This window comes from Scyliorhinus torazame, chromosome 12, assembly GCF_047496885.1.
Source record: "Scyliorhinus torazame isolate Kashiwa2021f chromosome 12, sScyTor2.1, whole genome shotgun sequence".
NCBI classification, from domain to species: Eukaryota; Metazoa; Chordata; class Chondrichthyes; order Carcharhiniformes; family Scyliorhinidae; genus Scyliorhinus; species Scyliorhinus torazame.
This window is the reverse complement of record NC_092718.1, coordinates 164,333,435-164,347,208: the sequence shown is the minus strand read 5'-3', so window position 1 is coordinate 164,347,208 and position 13,774 is coordinate 164,333,435. Positions and strand designations below refer to the sequence as shown.

The window sequence follows — 13,774 nt, the reverse complement described above, 5'->3', positions numbered from 1 at the left end:
CAGTAGACTGGTGTATTCGCCATGGCAACACCTCTACCAATCAGCGCCCACTTGCCAACCAATCCGCACCCTCTTCTAATGCAGTATAAATTGTTGTTCCTGTTACAATTTAGTATTCTTGCGAATTGTCCTGATGAGTGCAAGATAAAAAACTTCAACAGCATTTGTCTTTTCCCAGAAATGTTCAAATTAGACATGCATTTGAAGACGACTAATTTGCAGGGCTGGAGGGAAAAGGCTGCGGGTGTGGGGCTGATTTGTACAGTTCTTTCAAAGGCAGCCGAAATGCCTGCTCCTCTGCTGTACGATTCTATGACTGGATAGGGTAATTCCAGCCGAACAATCAGGAGTAAAATTAATGGCAATTTGCGATACACAATCGCGAACTCTAGCGGCACCACTACTTGCAACGGGGGCTGCCCAAACGGGATTATGACAGTCTTGAATCTGAGCTCTCTTGTTCTTTTAACATGAGTGTGCAGAAAAGGAGGGCCAAAATTAGATCGCATCGCAGAAAAGATGCAGCAAGCTCTGCTGATGTTTGAGATTATGCCTTTCCCCCAGCAATCTGAATAAAATTAAAGGATTTCTCGAGGAATGTGACAAATGTTGAGTTTACTCATTCCGTGTGACACCGGCTTCAGTGAGGCGCAAGGGCGCCGCTGCAGCCCATGTGACATGGTTTCATTCATGTGCTTCTTGTTCGCGGCGGCTGCTGCCTGCCTGTGATAGCGGGACAGACGGTTTGCGAGGGACATGCACTGGAGTGAAGAGCTGGGAACTTCAAGCGGATCTGGAGCGCTGACAATAACGTGGGAACTCCAGCCACACTTACCGAATACCAGGCGCCGGCCACAGCTGCCCCTCGCCACTGACCGGCTCGGGAGATTGAGTCTTTTTGAGAGAGGGGCAGAATTTTTTAAAAAAAAGTTCCCACCTCGAGTCTCATGGATTGAGAACGCGCAGCCCTCGTATTTGAGAGAGAGAGAAAAAAATAAGTTGGGTTGGGTGGTGGGGTGAGAGAAGAGGAGGGAGAAGAGGAAAGAAAAGCTCCGGCTGGCTGGCGGCGGGGTTGAGTGCGGTGGAACCCGGGCTGCAGGTCGCCCCGTGGGGACTTGTGCGCGAGCGGGTGTCTCGCGCTACCCCGCAGGAGACCCGGGGCAGCGACAGTCGTGCGACTCGGAAGGTGCTCTTGCCCGTGTTTCCGCCCCCTGGATCTGGCAGCGCACCGTCCATCCCAACATCACCCCCCCCCCCCCCCAAAAAAAAAACCCACAACCCTCGTGCAAGAGACAGAACTCGAGGAAGGGAGGAGGAGGAGGAGGGGGGGGGGGGGGGGGGAGAGAGAGAGAAGAGATGAGGCGCCGCTGTTGTGGTTGAGGAAGACTCTCGCGCTGTTGGTTCGGAACGCAGCTCTCGCGCCGCGGAAGCAGCCGTTGGGCTCGGGCTGCTGTGACCCTGGGATCCGCGTGCGCGGAGCTCTGGCTCTCGCGCCGCCTGTTTGCACACAACCACCACCCCCTGGCCGCGAACTCGGGGAGCCGTTGGTTCGCCGCGTGGCCGTCGCTGTGGATGAACCCGCCTGGCGCCGCCCGGGGAAAGCGTTCCAATCTCTGGGATCAGTCAAAACCCACAGCGGGGTCACCGCGACAACTTCTCCTTTTTGTTTCAAAGTGAAAACGATCGCCAACTTCCGACACGTGTGCCTTTCCAAACCAGAGAGGAAAATGTAACCGCTCTCCATGGTGGACAGTTATCACAGAAGAGATGTTTTTAAATAAAGTCAACATGTGCATTGCAAGCTGCTGCGGGTCCATAGCGCTCGTCCTCTTTGCGATCGCAAACGGTAAGTCAAGAGAAGTGCATTCTGTTTTCTCAATGCTTTTATTTTATCGGACAATTGGTCGGATTTTTTTCTCCCCCTCTATCAAAATGTATCTTTCCCCCGCTTGGCATTTATGAGATCGTCGAAGCTGGCGATGGCAGGTGGCTGCGCCCTTTCCCTCGTTGCTCCCAAACCTCTGGCTTGTCTAGTGGACAGCGCCTTGGGAGATTTAAAAAAATGAGTTTATTATTATTTTTTATGGCGCTCCGTGTGAGCACCGATTTCGGTGCGTTTGCCGTTTTCTGTAGTGATCTCTCCGGGCCTCGAGTACACGGTTTGCTTGTCTCTCCATCATGCCAGTTTGTCAGAATCCGACAGGATTTATCATCACTTTTAGACCCGTGTTTTTAAATTTCAAATGTTCATTAAATAATACATGTTGACTGCCTATTTGCTTTGTTCTGAGTAGTTTTACGTTTAGCCATGGCATTACAGCTTTACATTCGTTCCTCTTTCCCCATTCCCTTCTTCCTGCTTTCCCGTCATCTCAGTCATAAAAAATTAACACGATACACTTCGATTTTTTGGGGGGGGGCATGTTCACTTTTTGAAGCAGAGATATTGCTTTCAAGTGTCGAGAATAGCCCGTCCTTTTGACTGTAATGCAGTTGTTGATTGTCGGGTGATTAATAGTCACATTATTCCTTTTGGATGACGGAAATTCCTCGACTTTTGGACGATTGGATGTTGTTTGTTTTGCTTTAACTCTCTGACATGTTCGGACTCGCATTCATATGGATGGCACATCCTCGCTGCACTGACAGCAACATTTTTCATTTTGCCTAATGTGTCTGTCTCGTGTCTCTCCTTCCTTCCTACTTTCCTATCATTTCGCACCGCCCGATTCCAATCCTCCTTGCACATTACTTGCATGTCTCCCCTTTGCACTTTTGTGCAAGCCGTCATAATTATTTCACTTGAATGGGCTTTTGGATCAGCCTAAAATGTAAAAAGAAAATGACTTCATCGTTTGATTGGGCTATATTATTTTGCTCGGCGCGGCTTTGGAAAAGTTCCCACACCCTTCTTTTACTCCGACCAAAAATGTATCTTTTATGTCAAAAGTGCCCGCGAAGCCTGGGCGCCGATCGAAATCCGACCTGGCTTTACGTTTAAATTCAGTGTCGCCGGAGCGAGCATTCGCTTTTCTTGGGGTGCAGTGAATTGTGTTCTTATGGAGATTGGGAAATCAGCCGTTCGAAAATGTGACCCGATTATTTTGGATTATCCGCTTGTTTCGCGTTGGCTGAAGACCTCCCAAGTTGAGTTTCGCTGCCGGGTGGCTGGTGGTAGAAAGTGTGCGAGGTGGATGTATGAGGATTATGTAAATGACACCGGGAAACAGACAGTTCATTCCTACACCAGGCGGGGCGTTGCAGGCAACCTGATAGAAACTGCACAAGAGAACGAAACAACTGTTCAAAGGGAGTGTTTGCACATCATGGGCAACCTGGCAAATGTTATTTGTGCGCCAATACGCAAATTGCAGTTCGCTTTAAAAAAACATTTTTGTCTTGTGTTCCCCGAGTATTATACTTTTTGGGCAGACGTTACAATGAAACAGTGCGTTTTTTAAAGTTACCGAATTGGAAACATTATTTGTGTAACAAGTCAACGCAATAAAGACTGTATCTTTAATGTAATTAGATAACGTCACGTTTGTATAGGTTTCAGCAAATTGTCCGTCAATTCAGTGTTGGTGTTGCTGGCACCGAGAGGTGCGTTGATTTTTTAAAAATCAGAACAATTGCAACAGCCGTTTGCAGTTAAATAAATCCGTACCATTGAACATTGCCCATGAACGAAATTATTTCGTCGTTTTAATCATTTGTGCAGGCATGCGGTGGGATTGCAGGGACGTTCCAGGACACACTACTAAATGGTGAACAAATGGGGATTTTTCTTGTTTCTCTTTTGTTGGAAATTGCTAGAATATGGGCGAGTTAATGGCGTTTGTGCTATTTATGCGTAAATGGTGTGGAAACTTCAGGGGATTGATTGCTGCTACAGAGCTTCGCGGTCGATCTTGTGGTCTGTCTGCTCTGCCACTGGAGTTCATCGAAGGACATGAAGTTACCTCCGAGAAGTTAAAATTTTGTATATTTCAGTCTAAGTACCCCTTTAACAACTTGTTAAGTATTCATTATTACTAATCAGCCGCTCGGAATTAAAAATTCGCTATTACAATTGTGGAGCCCCATTCTTTCAGGAATCTTTGTTGATGATTTGGAAAATATTTTAATAGAAACAAAATACAGCGGAAATATGAAATAAAAACAGCGGTGGACAAACTGAGCAGACCAGGATTTTCCCACCACCTCCTGTGGGAAGTATTTTAAGTTTTTTAAAGCTCCTTTTGGTTTTTTTCTCTCAATAAATCTTTCCTTCTCTTTCCGGACCTGATTTCATATTGAATTCACCCACTCTAATTACACATCTCCATTTTTGAGCTGTTAATCTCAATCCTTCAGTCTGTTCAAGGAGATACATTGAGCTGTTGTTTTCCTCACCAGTTATCAGCTCGAACTTTGAACAACTTTTGCACAAGATTTAAGTCTAAATAATGGGAAATGCCCTGTTGCAGCAAAATGTGAGCCATAATGTTTGTCTACAATTCACACTCGTATCAGGGACCTAATGCTGCACGTGATTTTAAGTGAAAATAATGCCTGTGATGACTGAATTGTTTATTTTTGAGGATTTTCAGTATTTGTTTTAATTGTTTTGCATACCAAATAATTTTTAAAAATGTAATGGAAATAGGTTTCCAACTTCTGAACATCTTGTAAAACCTGATCCATCAATCCTGGATTACTGGAATATAGCAGTGCCTTTCCAGTACCCTAATTAAGTGAAAACCTTTGGCATCCAGGATTTAAATTCGATGGAAATACCATTGATATGTGCATTTTATAGTCAGTGAATGTAAGTTTTTATCTAAGTTCATTAGGCAAATAGTTGATACAGTGTGCCACAATTACACCAGAATGCTTAATCTTGGCTACTTTTGGAGCAGATATTAATTTTGTAACAAGGCCCTGTGATCTGATTGATAAAAAATGTCACCAACAAGATTTTCTGATTGCCAGAGTTCCAAATTGGCCATCAGAGTCTCTGTGAGCTGTCATTAAATCCATTAGTCTTTGTGTCCCTGGGTGCCAAGATGTGGCACTTGGAACATTTAATATTCAGGATGGCCCAATGTTTGTTACATTGCTAGGGACCCTAGCTAGCAACAAGAATAGGACTCCTGAGAGTGTTTTGATACTTCACCAGATCAGTTTGAGGGTCAGTGAACAGCTCCTCTTGATGCAGTCAGTTTTGGGGAGTTGTTAGCTTACAAGTGCCTCAGAGATGGGGACAGATGAGGTTCCAGTTAAGTTGAGTTAAAAATTTAGAGAAGGGGCTGCGGGGAGCAGACTTTAAGTAAAAGCATTGTTGGGTCAAACCTTTAGGATAATGTTGGTTGGTTTGATGCAGTCAGAGATCCAAAAGTTTTCTTATTAGCTTGTGTTTGAGTGTACTCAGGAATCCAAGGAGAAGGAATATTGGAAAGTGAGATTGAAACCCTGTGAGGTGGACTATTGCTAAAGCTGTCTTTTTGGAGAGAATTTCAAGGAGAGATCTTCAAAGGTGGAGATTGGAAACTCTCATGCTAGAGAGATTCAGACTCACAGTGGGACTAACATCTGTGTGATTTATGGAGAAATCTATGGAAACTGTTTTTGGTTACACCTGTCATTTACTTTGTAGTGTGGGGTGTCTGACCACTATTTGTCTGTTAATTTGCATGTGTCTCATACACTCTTAGCATTCAGGAAAAGTAAGACAAATTTGTAAATTGTTTTATCTTTCTGAACTTGCATAGTATAAGTTGTTTTGGTTTTACCAAAACTGGTGGAAGCTTGTCGCTTTATTCCAAAAGGTGTCTGGAATCTTAACCTTTCATCTATAACATTACTGGTCTCTCACCGGATGACCCCCCCCCCCCCCCCCCCCCCCCCCCCCAGTCCATGTCCCGGGGTCTGGTCAAGCATCGCAACAGGGTAAAACTGATATCTCTAGTCATGTGGACAAAAATGATTAACTACAGCCACAGTCTTTAGTAAAGATTCATAATTGGTCACACAGCATTGGCATTTGGCAAAAAATATGCTCTACTGTATCCTACAGTAAGGTGTCCCACTGAACTAATTAAATGTGAGATTGACAGATTTGGACGCAAATCTATAATTGGAGCCAAATGATTTTCGAAAACTTCCAAATTGCTATTTAATCTGAATAACCTGTGAATGAATTTCAAATAAAAGCTATAGTAACAATTTTTCCCCGTGTTAGTTCTTTAGAATTTTACTTGCTGCATGATTTCCTGAGCTAGTAGTTTTGTACTGGACCTGGCTGTGATTGGGAACTGACGAGGAACATCGTAAATCTATCTCTTGAGCTACTTGTCATATTGAATTAGAATATGTCCTTTGCTTCTGGATCTCATTTAAATGGGCTAGTGTGGGAAATCATTAATGGGAGTATCATGGCTAGTTATTAAGTTCTGAGGCCTTATCCTTCTGAGACTGTGGAGCTATGAATCCTGGCAGTGAATTTAAACAGATGCTGTTGGTAAAGAAGAATAGTTTAGACATGCAAAATCAGCCCACAGGTGGAAGTAGGTTAGGTTGTAAATCTAGAGCTGACGTTTCTGCTTTAGTATTACAAATTTCTACATTCTTTATTTATTAGTCTACCCAACCATTTGGAATATTGACATTGAGTTTTGAATTGAGTTATTGACATTGAGTTATAAAATGATGAATGCTTACAATGCTCAATTTTTATATGAATCAGTTTTTAAAAATAAATTTCAGATGCTTGTATGAAATGACTGAAATATACATTCAATATTGAGAAATATAACTATAAATCTAAGTTGGGGCAGTGATCATATAAAAAAGGACTTGTAACTGCATGAGGGTAAACATACTGAGGGGCAATATCTTTAATTTACAAATGTAGTCACAATGTGATGAAGTCACCAACAGCAAAAATGGACTGGAATATATAAGTAACCTGTTTAATAGGATTTTGGCCACACTCAAAAAAGCTACCTTCTCCAGAAAGCTTGGAGACATTTCTGTCAGTTGAGGCATCTCTTGTCATGCTGTGCCTTCTGTCCGGCTGAGAAGTAAGGGTGGTAATCTTCTCTCCGGTTATTACAATCCACCCTTTTAAATAGATGTTTAAAAGAGCTGGCACAGGCACAATGGGAAGAATGACCTTCTTCTGGGCTATACCATGAGCTATGCTCTAATGATGGTGTCTGAAGAGGTACAAATAATTGAGTACAGCAGAGTTCTACAGTGAGATTTCCAAAGCGACACAGCCATGAAAGCAATAAAAACAACAGACAGGAGAGGATTTGAATAGACCACAGGGACGGCATTGTTGAGTCTCTGCTCCAGATAATAGTCAAGGACTACAGACATGTTTTGATAGACCACAATAAGTCACTGCATAGAATAACAGAAAATCAAGGGCCACAGACTTGTGTTTGCTGACATGCCTCTTTAGGAATTGGATATTGTAATTGGATAAGCGTAGACAAATTAATTGGAGAAGTATATTCACATATTAATGAACTAATCAGAAAAATGCTCTGTGATAGGATATCGATTACATTAGAACAAATGTATAATTTTGAGTGGCTGTATGCAAATGACTTGTAACTGAACCCAACAGTATATGAACCCTTGTCACTCGGTGTTTTGGGGAGTCTGTGAGTCACATATTGGTGACAGTCTCCCCTGCTATAGCTTGAATAAAGATCTTGAATTCAAACTCCATTTGTCTTCTGCACACTCAAGGGAAACAAAGTACTTGGCCGCTGGATAGCTGTGAAGCTCCCCAACAAATGGCGATGAGGATGGGATCCACTCGAGCTAATTTAAATACAGGACTGGTTTGATGATTATCATCCTTGATAATACTCCCAACTGAATACTGTGCTACGAGCAGGCGCGGATGCGAGCCGAAAGTGCACCGGGTGGATGGAGGGTAGAGGGACGCCCCAAGTAGTCATTGAATCACGGGTGGCCATTGAGCATGGCCCAAATGGGTATGGAAGAGGTCATTGAATGGGTGCAAAAGATGTCTGAACCATGAGCACGAGAGTGATCAGTGGATCACGAACCAGACATCTAGTGCTGAGAAGATGAAAGCCGATGAGGCAGAGCTTGAGTTTGCCACAGAATGGAGAGGGAAGGGAATCATATCCCTCTACCTCACCTGGAAGTGTTGTATGTTAGAAAAATGCAAAAACAAAGATGCATCCCTACAGATCGACCCTTGTGGAGTAAGAAATGGTATGATACTCAGAAGAATGTTAAAACCGACAAAGCTAATGTGATTCTGAGCCTCTATTTCCAACAGACCAAATTCAAACAATATCCTACTCCCCCGACATCCGCTCTTGTGGCTGCCGTGGAAAAAACTACAATCCCCAGTAATGATTGGGATCTAGATGATAAGGTGGCTAAAGATTGCAGCCGTTGGCAAGGTTGGGAATGCAAGCAAAATTCACCTCCATACAATACCTGTGTAAACATGCACCTGTGAATCCGGTCCCAATGGCACCTTAGCATCATGTGACCAAACCAGACTGAAGCACAAATGGAAATCCAGGACCTTTTACCACAGCTGAGCACCAATAAATTAGAGGAGCTTGGGGAAGTGCACTTTCTAACACCACGGGCGGAATGTACATTTATTAGTAAATGCCAAAATTGACCGGGCTACCTGGGACAACCTAGACAATAGGGACTTATTTGACTGAGAGCTCTAGACGAACGGCCCCCGTCTGACAAAGACAGGGTGAAGGATCACACGGTCAAGGCGACCCTGAGAGAGGCGACACATAATTGGGCATTGGTCATGGGGATAAAACAAGAGAAAGACCTCTGAGTATGAGGAACAGAGATGGGTGGCATACTGAGGCCACGGGGAGCGTTGAGACCAAGGCGGATGACTACATTTTCCTTGGGATATCTAAGGAAGGATTCAGTGATGAATACCAGATTATTTTTAACACTTGCTTAGTCACTGCTGAAAGCTGTAACAGATTGATGATCTGGGCAGGGAATTTAGAATGAAGCATAGGAAGGCCAAAGATAGCCCTGGTCGAGATCAAATCCCTGACCGGAGTAGCTGCGACGGCACCCTTTATTGTTACTTTAACCAGGGACCAGGTGGGAACAGTAGAGATAAGGCAAGGAATGTTTGTGAGAACTGCGACAAATCAGGCCACACCAAGGACAGATTTTGGAGTTCGGTGGGAGGAAAGGTGGGGTCAGGAACTAAACATCAAGAAAACCAGATAGGATCTGACTCTGTCACCCGAGATGAGTTTGGCGAGATAATAACGTGATGCAAAAAGAATAGGACCTGAAGTAAGGGTGACCCCAGAATATTTAGTAAGGTGGTGTTACGGGGGGACGGCATTGCAGAATGTTGATTGACACAGGAGCATCCATCTCCTTTACCAATGAAAATTTACTGACATGTGAACAAACCATAAGGATTAAAGGAGTAAGAGGGGGAAAAATAGAAGCCAAAAGAAGGGAGTGAGCGAACCTTGAGATTTGGGACATGGAGGTCCTTGTTTGATTCTGGGTATGTCCAAATACCTTGGTTATGATCCTCGGGATAGAAACTCTCCACCTCCTGGTGCAGTAATAGACCTTGTGGATAACACTATGGTCTGGGGAAAGGTTCTGAGGACTCACACCACCAAACAAGACATCAGCTTACCTTGTATATTAGTGGGATCAGGGCATCAATGAGGTCATCATTTAGATGAGGTCATCGAGTCTGGGAACAGAAGGGATAATTTGGGGTTAATTGTGCCTTGTTCCTGAACTTCTGGTTGAAGCAGAAAAGAGATGGCGGATAACTAAAGGTACAACCTAGACCCAAGTCTGAAGGTGTTTTATAATAGCCCTGGCATATTCCACCAGAATATGGTCAAAGCCATGAAGGGAATAGCTTAACCGGGGCTGGAGGAGTCCTTCTGAAAGATGTAGACTACCTTCTCTTGGCCTCTGTTGATCTCAGTAGCCATACCATTGAGCTAGTACAATTACTGTGGGTCATTGATGAGGCGCAATTAAAGATTAACTCCAAAAAAGTGCAACTAGGGCACCCAACAATCATGTATTTATGATACTTAATCTCACAGGGAGAGATTGTCTCCTGATTGAAAGCAGTCCATTCTGGTCTTTCCAATTCCCCGGAGAATTCTGGGAGTACTGAAGATATTGGAATGGCTTAACTATTGCCAGAATTTGAGACAAGTATGCAGCAATAGTCAGCCCAATTCAAAATCTGACTTCTAATGAGGAGTTGCGGAAGGCAGGATGGAGTGAAGGGCGTGCGAGTGCCTTCAGGACAGATAAAACTAAAGGGACGGAGTTGCATTGCTGGTTGAAAAGGAGATTGACGCTAATGATATGCAAACGGTGTTTACCGTTTGTGCGTTCCAGAATGCTTCGTGACCGCTGTCGAGGTGCTGGAGCATTGCGATTTAGCGTCAAATCGATGCCTGCAGCGATTTCGGCGTTGGAACCGATTCTCCACCCAATTGCCCTACCCGATTTCAGCGTCGGCTAATGGAGAATCCCGCCCCTTGGCTCTGAAAATGTGGAATCTGTATGGAGAGAGCTGAGAAACACCAAGGGGCTAAAAATGTTAGTGGGGGTTGTGTATCGACCTCCATACTAGTGGTGATGTTGGGAACGACATTAAACTGGAAATTAGACTCGCATGCGATAAAGGAACATCTGTAATCATCATAGATTATCATAGAATTTACAGTGCAGAAGGAGGCCATTCGGCCCATCGAGTCTGCACCGGCTCTTGGAAAGAGCACCCTACCCAACCGCACACCTCCACCCTATCCCCATAACCCAGCAACCCCACCCAACACTAAGGGCAATTTTGGACACTAAGGGCAATTTAGCGTGGCCAATCCACCTAACCTGCACATCTTTGGACTGTGGGAGGAAACCGGAGCACCCGGAGGAAACCCACGCACACACGGGGCGAACGTGCAGACTCCGCACAGACAGTGACCCAAGCCGGAATCGAACCTGGGACCCTGGAGCTGTGAAGCAATTGTGCTAACCACTATGCTACCGTGCTGCCCTATATGGGTGCATATAGAATCAAATTAGTCACAATACCATAGAGGAGGAATTCCTGGAGCGTATATGGGATGATTTTCTCATTAAATACATTGAGAAATTAAGTGGAGAACAGGCTATCCTAGACTGGGTATTATGTAATGAGAAAGGAATAATTGGCAACCCAGTTTTGTGAGACCTTTTGGGGATGAGCGACCATAAAATTAGAGAATAGAATTTTTCATCAAAGTGGAGAGTGACGTAATTGATTCTGAGACTAGCTCCTGAATCTAAGTAAAGGATCTACGATGATGTGACGTGCGAGTTGGCTCTGATGGATTGGGAAACGTTAATGAAAAGGATAGGAAATGCCAAACATTCAAGGAGCAAATGGGTGAACTGCAACAATTGTTTATTCCTGTCTGGTGCCAATGTAAAACAGGAAAGATGGCCAAATCATGGCTCACAATGGCAAACATTCAAGGAGCAAATGGGTGAACTGCAACAATTGTTTATTACTATCTGGTGCAAATGTAAAACAGGAAAGATATCCAAACCATGGCTCACAAGGGAAATTAGAGATAGATAGTATTAGAAACAGGGAATTTATAATGGGGAACAAAGAAATGGCTGACCAACTAAGTATATTCTATGGTCTGTCTTCCCAAAGGAGGATAGAAATACCATACCAGAAATGTTGGGGACTGCAGGATTTAGTGAGAGGGAGGAACTGAAGGAGGTCAGTATAGGCAGAGAACTGGTATTGGGAAATTGATGGGATTGAAGGCCGATAAATCCCCAGGGCCTGATGATTTGCATCCCAGAGTACTTAGAAATAGTATATGCACTGGTGGTCATCTTCCAAGATTCTATAGACTCTGGAACCGTTCCTACAATTTGGAGGGTAGCTAATGTAACCCTACAATTAACAAAGGTAGGTTGGGAGAAAACAGGGAATTATAGATGAGTAAGCCTGAGGTCGGTAGTGGGAAAAATTCTAAAATCCATTACCAAGGATTTTATAGCCCGCTGGGAAAATAGTGGCAGGATCAGACAGGGTCAGCATGGATTTATGAAAGGGAAATCATGCTTGACAAGTCTACTGGAATTCTTCAAAAAGAATCATAGACTCACTACAGTGCAGAAGGAGGCAATTTGGCCCTTCCAATCTGAACCGACCCTACAAAAGAACACCCTAGCTAGGACCATTCCCCAGCCCACTCCACTCTATCCACATATCCTAACCTGCACATCCCTGGACACTAAGGGGCAATTTATCATGGCTAATCCACCTAACCTGCACATTTGGACTGTGGGAGGAAACCGGAGCATCTGGACAAAACCCAATCAGACACTGGGAGAATGTGCAAACTCCACACAGGTAGTCACCCAAGGCCGAATTGAACGCGAGTCCCTAGCACTGTGATGCAGCAGTGCTAACCATGATGAACAGGAGTCAGTGGATATGGTTTATTTGGACTTTCAGAAGGCATTTGACAAAGTCCCACATAAGAGTTTAGCATGTAAAATTAAAGCACATGAGATTAGGAATAGTGTATTGAAATGAATAGAAAACTAGTTGGCTGACAGCAAAAAAATAGTAGAAATAAATGTGTCTTTTTCCAAATGGCAGGCAGGGATCGGTGCTGGGCCCCAGCTATTCACAATATATGATTTAGAAATGTAATATCTCCAAATTTGCAGATGACACAAATCTGGGTGGGAGGGTGAGCTATGTGGTGAATGCAGAGATCCTTCCGTGTGATTTGGACGGAGTGAGTGGGCAAACTAATGCAGGTGCAGTATAATTTGGGTAAATGCGAGGATATCCATTTAGGTTACAAAAATGGGAAGGCAGATTATGATCTGAATGGCCAGAAATTGGAAGAGGGGAATGTGCAATGAATGTCCTCGTACACCAGTCGCTGAAGGTAAACATGTAGGTGCAGCAGGCGGTAAAGAAGGCAAATAGTGTAGAATCTTTACAGTGCAGAAGGAGGCCATTCGGCCCATTGAGTCTGCACCAACCCTCTGAAAGAGCACCCCAACTCGGCCCACTCCCCCTGCTATGGCCAGGATTTAGAGAACACCAAAGTGTATCATGGAGTTCACCTGACCTTCAACTGTTTATAGATTTTGGTTACGATGAGCACAAGGGCCTGCCTTTCAGGTGTTATGCAACAGAGGCCTTAAGCACTTTAAATCAAAAACAAAGTTTATTCTACGAAGCCAGTTAACATTTTATAAACACACACAGTAAGCATTTTATCAACTACAAGCATAAATACCCCACACAGCTACAGTACTCTATATTTAATCCTTAATAACTTCCCTTTACTGTTTCATTCAAATAACAATATCCATAAATCAGACAATCCCTTTTACCACTAAACAGTAGGTTTGAATTCCTTCCAGAACACAGTTAATACTTTGAAGTTATCAAATAATCTGGAGACACCTTTTTAACATGCAGATAGAGACACTACAACATCCATGTAGTCTGAATACAGCTTCCAACTGTCTAAACCAAAAGTAAAACTCAGAGCCACAAAACAGCTTCCAGCTCAAAACGAAAGTAAAAACCCGAGCCACGGTCCAGCTCTACCCACACAATGACTTCACTGCAGCCATTTGAGAAGACAAACAGTTCTAAAAGGGACATTCCCATGACACCCCGTGCTATCCCCGTAACCCCACCTAACCTGCACAACCCTGGCCA

The 13,774-nt window shown here is 43.9% G+C and overlaps 1 protein-coding gene across 2 annotated transcripts in view; it reads left to right on the top strand.

Moving 5' to 3' along the window:
* The first annotated feature begins 1,350 nt into the window (after positions 1-1,350).
* The window catches only part of tmem132e (transmembrane protein 132E), a 951,562-nt gene continuing 939,138 nt past the window's right edge, over positions 1,351-13,774 (top strand). For both annotated transcript variants that reach the window (XM_072469324.1, XM_072469323.1), the window contains exon 1: positions 1,351-1,846. In XM_072469324.1, the coding sequence (XP_072325425.1) occupies positions 1,768-1,846 (79 nt within the window). In that variant the 5' untranslated portion in view covers positions 1,351-1,767. The remainder of the gene's footprint in view (positions 1,847-13,774) is intronic.